At 39.6% G+C, this 9,042-nt stretch overlaps 1 protein-coding gene across 4 annotated transcripts in view; it reads left to right on the forward strand.

Annotated features, from left to right (window-relative positions):
* The window catches only part of FBXL4 (F-box and leucine rich repeat protein 4), a 67,784-nt gene that overhangs the window by 48,800 nt on the left and 9,942 nt on the right, over positions 1-9,042 (forward strand). For all 4 annotated transcript variants that reach the window (XM_069851145.1, XM_069851146.1, XM_069851147.1 and 1 more), the window contains one exon: positions 311-623. In XM_069851145.1, coding sequence (XP_069707246.1) covers positions 311-623 — 313 coding nt within the window. The remainder of the gene's footprint in view (positions 1-310; positions 624-9,042) is intronic.

Below are 9,042 nucleotides of genomic sequence, written 5' to 3' on the forward strand. Positions count from 1 at the left end.
ACAACAGCTGTGCAAAAATAAAAGGGCTTTTCAAAGAAAAGAACCTTTTCACTGTTTTCACTGAAGCAAAAGTGAAAATTTTAAATTCACCTTTGTAAATTTAAAAGTATCTATACATATCTGGGACTAGTTTGGAAATTTATCTTCGTTTTGTCTTTTGTCACGGTACCCTACAATAAATAATTTTCAGAGCTCTTTAGAAATGACAAATGCTCAAGACAGATCTGTAGGTGTGTTAGGAGGCACGTCTTGAAGCACTTGTGTATGTCTGGAAAGATGGTATACATGACAGTGTTTGCTTTCCTTGCAGATTGAAGACTATGATCTTGTAGCAAGCATGATGGGAGCAAAATGCAAAAAGCTTCGCAGTCTGGATTTGTGGAGATGTAAAAACATAACTGAGAGTGGAATAGCAGAGCTGGCTTCAGGCTGCCAGCTTTTGGAAGAACTTGATCTTGGCTGGTGCCCTACGTTACAGAGCAGTACAGGCTGTTTCACAAACCTTGCACGTAAACTTCCAAACTTGCAAAAGCTCTTTCTTACGGCTAACAGGTCTGTGTGTGACACCGACATTGAGGAGCTCGCTGCTAACTGTACGCACTTACGGCAGCTGGATATATTAGGTAAGAAAATGTAGGACTATTGGTATATTTCTTACTGTGTCTCAAAAGCCTTGCAGTTAAAAAGGAGTCCTTAAGACAAAGCTGTCTTCTACACATATTTTTAAATAACCCGTAATTTTATGGAATACTTAATGTAGAAAAAAATGGAGGGAAGTTTTACTCACTGCAATGAATTTCTGACTTAGAATCCAATGGTTTTATACCAACTGTGTCTACTTAGTATGAGTTGCTTAAACCGAGATTTAAATGCAACTGAAAAAAATTAAATTATTTAAATGCAATTGAAAAAAATCAATAACTTTAGTTTCAAGACCATTAGTTTTTTAAACAAATCTTTATCCTTTGACTATCAGAAGATCCAATTTCTCCTCCTTCTTTATACTTCTGTTTGTTGTTTTATTTCTGTGAAGTTTGGCAAAGTCTATTTATAGTGCGAATCTGTGATCAATAAAGAGATTTGTGCTTTATGCAATACATATACACCAAGAAATATTGAATTTCTTTGTCACTTCTACCAGGAATTGAATTTGACTCGCTAAAGAGGAAAGGGTAATTAACAGCAAAACTTAAAATGGACTTTCTGCTAAGGTGGGAAGGAAGTGATGAGGGGCAAGAAGCATAGCAAATCTTACATTTCGAATCCTCTGCAACTTCTGTAGTTAAAAATATTTTTAGACATCTAAAGTAAATGTACTTTGGATACTTGAGTACTGACTTCAAGAAATGTAGTTTTGCATGATACTATATTTATTCTTTTTTATGGTGGAATATGAGGTTTTATTTTTAAAATTATGTAGGGCAGCAGGGATATTTGTGACATCAAGGTGGGAGAAATGTCTTCATGCTTCTACTGACTTAATTTCACAGGATTAGTTGAAAAGGTAAGATTCAAATTAAAGGAAAGAAAGCAGCTGCACTGCACGTTTTTAATAATTTAAATTAAAAATTTCTTTAAGTTGAGAAAGATGCTGGAAAGAAACAGGAGCCCTCAACTTGAATAGTATTCCAAGCAAATTTAAGGCTATCGGCATTTAGCATTTCTCATTACAAAAGAAATTACCGTATGGCTTCAGACTGTCACTCCAGTATAGCTAGTACGCTCCTCTACCATGAAATATGGTTTTATTCATCTCTTACTGGGGAAGTTGCCTTCTGACCAATGTGGGAATGGAGAGTGAACAGATAAAAACTCATCTCCACCTAGTACAGGCTGTAGAGGCTTGATATATACGTCCACAGGAGCTAATGTGTTTCATGTATCCATAAGGAAATTTATTTTGTTGTGCATTTCCCTATTCGGACATGAAAAATTTCCAGGTGGCATTTTAAAAGTCTTTCATAAACATGTATGTTCTCCTGACCACCTCCATCCATGCATTTCTATTACAATGGCATTGTGTCTGCTCACAAAGTGGTCTGACCTTCTCACTACACCAGAGGCTGCCCAATGAATAGGTTGGAAGTCTTAAGCGTATGGACAGTCTCGTGCTCCTGTTGCCTCTCTACTGACAGCGTAGCTTTGTGGACACACTTCTTTAGCATTTGAATTCGTGTTTGAATTTGGTTTCACATCTTATTGATGGTTTTGTGGAAAAAATCATATGTGAACATGGAAAAGGAATTTTTTCTGTTCCCTGGGTGCTTACCAGTATTCCTGGATTTGTAGTCAACCTTTCCCAGTGAGACTGCATGTTGGATTTAGGTGTTCTCCAGAGGGTATCCAGTTGAATTACCTGCAAGATGTTTCCAAAAACCTTAATAACCACCTTCTGGACTTTGCTTTCTTCCTTCAGAGAAATACTTAATAGGGGGGAAAAAATGTTGTCTTCTACTGGCAGGGGGGAACATTAGTACAAGGTTGTATGATATATATGAAGGAGTTACCCAGCTTTTCTTGGCAACAGCAAGGAAACTGTTCATTTCTTCATTTGAATATGGCAACCATTACAGTCTGTGGTTAAAAGAGTTGTCAAGTAGAACCACATTGTGTCATCTGGAGGTAGGGTTGCTAGGTGTTCCCATGTAATTGCAGAAGTCTTTTGTCTGAACTAAGGAGCTAATCTCTTACAGATCAGGAATAACCAAGAAAGTCAGAAATTTCTGTATGTAGTCTAGCTTTTGGCAGCTGATGTAGGGCCATTTGGTAACTATAAGCTACATAAATGTTTAATATTCTTTTGTCCTTTTGAAGAAGTGTGACAAGTCTGAAGCTGTTAGAGACCTGAGGTCAGTGCTCAGCTTGGCAAGAGTAACCTTGAACAATGTGGCTTCTCTGTGATGTGAATGAACGAGAGGTGCTCTCATTACATCCTTTGTCATCTCCCAGGTACAGAAATGTCTGGTTTGTACATGCATTGTGAAGGATGTGGAAATATTGCTGTTAGGTTAGCAGTGCGTGCTTTAAGGGAGCGTCTTTTGATTCAGCAAAGCTGTGTAAAAGCTTGAGGTTTTTTGCTGTGTACAGGCACTTGCCTAAGCAGAGATCAGAATGTCTTACCTTGCAGTGTAGTCACCAGCGTTGACAATACTATACTGGTTTCTCTCTGCAGTTGTTAGAACTTATAAACCTGCCAGGGGAAGCTTCTTGTTTCAGTTATAGATTACTTGTCACTGCAATAGCTTCAGGACTGGAGGAGTTGAAGCCTCTGAAAGAAATCTTTTTGAGCTGGGTGTCATTCATTTAAGTGTTACAAAATGGATGTTATACATACCCTGGATGCTGTTTTGAAGTGGTAGATCCTGATCCTGTGTCTTGCTACCCATCTGCCCTTTCCTTAGTTTCTCCATTAGTGTGTAGTTGTTCCCCTGGTTACAGAACCAGAAGTTTCTGCAGAAGGTGAAAGTTACCAGTTTTCAGGGGCTTCATAAAAATTGTTGTCCCATGTAAAGCATTGTTCGATGGGTAGCTGTGGTGTGTTACTTCAGACAGTAAATTTCTGTTTAAAAAGATAAATCGTGATCTGGATCCATGTATGCTGTATTATAATACAATTTGGAAGAGGAAACATGATGTAAGTGTGTCGCTGAGTATGTGAGGGTGTGCTTCTTGAAATTTTAGTTCCGAGCTTTCTTCTATCCATTACGTACAGAGCTGCCTGCTTACAAGCATCTTTTCTTTCTCGGTCCCCATCCTTTCCACTGACTGGTATGATCTGTTTTCACCTTGCACTAGAATGATCCAACTGTGATCATCTGGCAGTTTTTGTAGTGATGGAGTACATCATCCAGTGCTATCAGAGGTTTAGTGGACACCGCTAGACCTGTAGTTGAAAACTAGTCTTCAAACTGTGATCACTGTGGAGCAATGTGATGAGTCAGTTGGCAACCTGAATTGGCGGTATCAAAAGCTTTTCTTGTGCATCATATCAGCTGCTTAGTTCTGTTGCTGTGGAACTACCAGCTGCTGTCAAGGATGAAGAGTAAGTCATCTTAATGTTGCTCCCCAAAAGTCCAAAGTTACTCTGTCCTGCACAAAAAGAGTAATGAAAAGTAGACCAGCCTTGTTAGTGCAGAATTCATATATTCCTACCTACATACAACACCTCCCACACCTTCCTGAGCAACAGAAAACCCAACTGCCCCCTTGCCAGCTGTCAAAATTTTCAGCTTTATCTTGAGAGCATCAACATGTAGTTAGTCAATTCAAACATGAGGATGTGTAGCATGTTAAAATTTAGAATTTGAGTTGTCTGCAATAGATTGAATAAAATGTAAAGAGTAAAAGGCCTGTGTGTCTGATCTAGGAGAAGAAAGGGTAAGTAAGGATGTTTGAGGAAATAGTACTAGTTATTTTAAAGATCTCTAGTTGCCAATGTTGTTTGGCCTGTAGTAGTATCCCTTGCCCGAGAAATAGGGGCTCTGGCAATTTTTATAGCCATCGTACACAGGTCTCCTAAACAGCTCCAGAATTTGAAGACTATATGGTAGTTATAAATGAAATTATTTACAGCTAATAAATATAGTTGTTCTGGCAAAGAAATCATTACTCAGAAGTGCCTTTAACAAAGGCAATTCCAGAGTATTTTTCCAGGGAATAAACTGAACCACAAAATTAAATAGCTGATTTTAAATACCAGTTATGTATTTATTCTGAGAAATGGATGATTACTCCATGTAGGAAAAGTTATAGTAACAAAACCTTCAAACTCTGGAAAAATGCATTGTGTAAGTAACTAGCAGGATATGCTGTCAGTCTTTCAAAGGCAATGGAAAATGTGCTGTATTACACTTCTGAAGTGCACGAATATGCTTTTAAGAAATATATATCAATAATCATACATTATGCAAATAAAAGTAAGGCTGCAGATGATGTTTGATCAGCTGGTGTGAATAAGGAAGCCCCAACTAGGTTGCTGGCTTATTTAGCTTTTAGGAAAACATATTTCCTAACTTAAAATTTTAAGTTTGAAGAGGAAAAAAGAAACAGGTGCAGTAAAGCGTGTCATTTAGGATGGCCTATTTAGTTACAAATCCATTAAAAATCTTAGTCTTACATGAAACGGTAGGAGAACTGCTGAAGTTCAGGTAGGAAGGAATGAAGAACATCCTACACAAAAAACAAAATGTGGCTAGGCATCTAGATCTAGCATTTTTGTGGAAGTGCACATTTAGCTCTTGAAGCTTAAAAGCTACGCTGTGTAAAAGAGTCTGGTTTTAAATGAAGGTGCTGATGCAGTAGCAATTTTAAGGCTTGGTGAAAAAAGGTGAGTAGCATAATGTGATGTTCCTGAAGTTTTGGTTGGAATGGTAGAACAGATCCTACTGGCAGGACTGTGGTACCATGGTAAAATTATGGACAAGTGAAGTAAATAACTAAGGCATATTGCAGAATTTCTCTGTATGGCCATAACTGTTACATCAACCACCAGGTGATTGTGGTGACAGCGATCATATAATGATAAGGGAGTTAAAAATCGCTGTAATAATACCAAGCTTTGATTACCCTTGCATAAATGAGGTAAAATTTGGGGGCATGATAGCAAAGACTGTTTTCAGGTAATGTTAAGTGATGTCTCCAAGCAGCTGATTCAAGAGCTTGCCATAGAGGATGACCACACTAAAATACCCCTTTGCTTACAAAGAAGACTACAGGAGACTGTTGAAAACAGAGGCATCTTGCTAGAAATGAATCCTGTTCAGAGAACAAAAATAGGAAGATGAACTCTAGAAAGTGAAGCAAAATCACAGCAAGGCAAAATGAGATATTAAGGAACCATTGGCTAACAGTAAATGCTAAAATTGTATTTCAGATACAGAAGTTTGCAGGACAGTTACTGAGGTTGGTAGTAAAGAATTGCTCAGATACCAGGAGGCCCTTGCAGGAGAACTGTTGTTTGTCCATTAGTTTTCATGGCAAAGGGGATCAAGTAATCAGAGCTGTTCTTTCCAGGAGATTAGCCCAGAAAGCTGCCTTAAATTGGAATGCCAATACAGAAAGCTTGTGAACAAATCAATACATTGAACAATAATAAATTGTTAGGGGTAAATGGTATCTATGCAGCAGTACTAAATGAGCTCAAATACAGGACTGTGGAAATCTTATTGCTGCTGTATGTCACTTAAATCAGCCTCAGCACTAGAGGAACAAAAGGTTACAAACAAGGCAAAATCTTCTGGAGAGGGTGAAGGCTAGACGCTACAAAATAGTTAAGACTGTCTTTTGCTCATTTTAAACCATTTGCAACCATAAGAAGAACATGAAGTCAGTGGACACAAAGGCTGTTATGATACTTTGAAGGAGAGCTGCATCTCCATGAGAATAGTTACGCCTTTCCAATCTTTTAGAATTCCTTGCAGTTCTTGGTGAAGATGAGCACCGGTCCAGTCCACAGAGGACTGGATTTTCAAAAGCTTTAGCCACAGTTGTTATGCATTTGTAACTTCACTGTTTTCTCCTGGATTGTAATTAGTGTTTCAAAGATAGACGACAAAAGACAAGAACACTATCATCTCTTTTCACAATGAAATTTCGTCATTACTGCGGTCATCAAGACTCTATACTGATCTGTATAAATAATTCAGACAAAGGGGTGAATGATGCTGTACCAGAGGGTGATGCACAGATATTCAGGGTAGAAAAATCTTAAGATGAAGAACTTAATGCTGAAAAATTGTAGGACATTCTTGTGATGCTTAGTAAACAGATGATAAACGGGAAAAATACTGTTCCATCAAGTGCAAAGTAATCACAAGAAGCAAAACAGCATTAATTCAGCATATGGTAGGTGGCTTTATATTATTTGCTGGTTTGTAGGAAAGTGAACCTGTGGACAATTTCTGGAAAACATCATCTTGTTGCTTAGCATTGTTCTAACAGACAAATAGAAGGTTAGGATTTCTTAGGAAAAAAGGGGGAAAACACCGTAAGATCTCGTTATACAGTTACTGACATTATTGCACTCAGTGCACTCTAGTTCTGGTAATCCAATTTGATGCTGTCTGCCACAGCATTCTCCTAGAGAAGCTGACGGCTTATGACTGAGACAGGTGCACTCTTTGCTGGGTAAAAAAAATGGCTGGATGTTCAAGCCCAGAGAACTATGGTGAATGGAGCTAAGTCCAGTTGGTGGCTGGTCATACAGTGTTCTCCACGGCTCAGTTTTGGGGCCGGTTCTGTTTAATTTCTTTATCAATGATCTGGATGAGGGGATCGAGTGCACCCTCGGTAAGTTTGCAGACAGCACCAAACTGGGTGGGAGTTTTGATCTACTCAGGGGTAGGAAGTGTAAACTGTATGAGGTTTAACAAGAACAAGTGCAGAGTCCTGCACTTAGGTCACAACAACCCTGTGCAGCACTACAGGCTTGGGGATGAATGGCTGGAAAGCTGCCAGGCAGAAAAGGACATGGCGATGTTGGTTGATAGCCGGCTGAATATGAGCCAGCACTGTGCCCAGGTGGCCCAGAAGGCCAACGGCATCCTGGCCTCTATCAGAAATGGTGTGGCCAGCAGGAGTAGGAAAGTGATCATGCCCCTGTACTCGGTGCTGTTGAAGGCACATCTTGAATACTGTGTTCGGTTTTGGGCCTGTCGGTACAAGAAGGACATCAAATGCTGGAATGCGTCCAGAGAATGGCAGTGAAGCTGGTGAAGGGTTTAAAGCACAAGCCTTATGAGGTGTAGCTGAAGGAACTGGGTTTTTTCAGTCTGGAGGAAAGGAGGCTGAGAGGGAGACCTTACCGCTTTTTACAACTACCTGAAACAAGGTTGTAGTGAGGCAGATGTTGGACTCTTCTCCCAAGTGGCTAGAGATAGAATGAGAGGAAATGGCTTCAGGTTGCATCAAGGGAGGTTTAGATTGCATATTAAGGAAAATTTCTTTACTGAAAGGGTAGTCAAGCATTGGAACAGGCTGCCCAGGGAAGTGGTGGAGTCTCCATCCCTGGAGGTGTTCAAAAAACACGTAGATGTGGCAATTTTGGACATGGTTTAGTAGTCATGGTGGTGTTGAGCTGACTGTTGTACTTGATGATCTTAGAGATCTTTTGTAACTTTAATGATTCTATGAACTTCAGAAGTGCTATATTAGTGCAGAAATAAGACCACAGGGATCATCTGAGATACAGGAGAATCTGGAAAATAGGCAGCCTTGAAGGAACAGAAGAGATGTCCATAGGATTCTGAATGATGTGGAAATGGTGGACTGGGAATGATCTCTTACTGCTTCTTTATGATTTGTTGCCCCTTGATCATTTCAACTTACAGGCAGTGGGTTTAAAGCTGACTTTTTTTTCTTTCTTTTAATATTATATAGTTAAACTGTAGAAGTCATATGAAGGGGCCATAAATATAAAGAAGTTCAGAAAAGTTTTAGCATTCATGGAAGGTAGCTTCAGATATCCCTGCACTGATAATTTTTGGCAGCTGGGAGGATCTATGAGTGTAAAGCTGCTTTAAATCTCTGCTCTGGCTTTTAATTTTGCTCTTACTGTCTTGCTTTTTTTTTTTTTGTAAGCATTGGTGGTCCTGATCATAGAGAAGATCCTTGATGAGATGGCTTTTTGGTGTGCAGTTCAGTTCAAGTTTGAAGTGTCTACCAACATGTCTAAGTCATATTGGTTATATAAACTCTTTTCAGAACCAGGAGAGCTTGATGAGCAGTTTAGCCCCCTGTAGACATCTGGGCTTGGTTCACTTGCCCAGAGTAACCTGCCTGACTTCTAGCTGTTCTGGTAAGGCGTGAGTCTCCTCCTTTGGGTCAGTGTCCTGCCTACCAGCTTACTGCGAACGTCCTATTTGGTATAAGGAACCCTTGTGTGTGTGTAATACTCCCACTCTAGAGCCCTGGAAGCTTTGCTGATGCATCTTGGAGTGGCTCACAACAGCTCGTGTGCTGTGCTGGTCAGTGCAGTCAGCAGGAGAGGCATGAGAGCCTGAGTATAGTGTACCATGTTGTTTGCCACCAAAGCCCAGCGTCTGG

This window comes from Phaenicophaeus curvirostris, chromosome 2 (assembly GCF_032191515.1).
Source record: "Phaenicophaeus curvirostris isolate KB17595 chromosome 2, BPBGC_Pcur_1.0, whole genome shotgun sequence".
Taxonomy (NCBI): domain Eukaryota; kingdom Metazoa; phylum Chordata; class Aves; order Cuculiformes; family Cuculidae; genus Phaenicophaeus; species Phaenicophaeus curvirostris.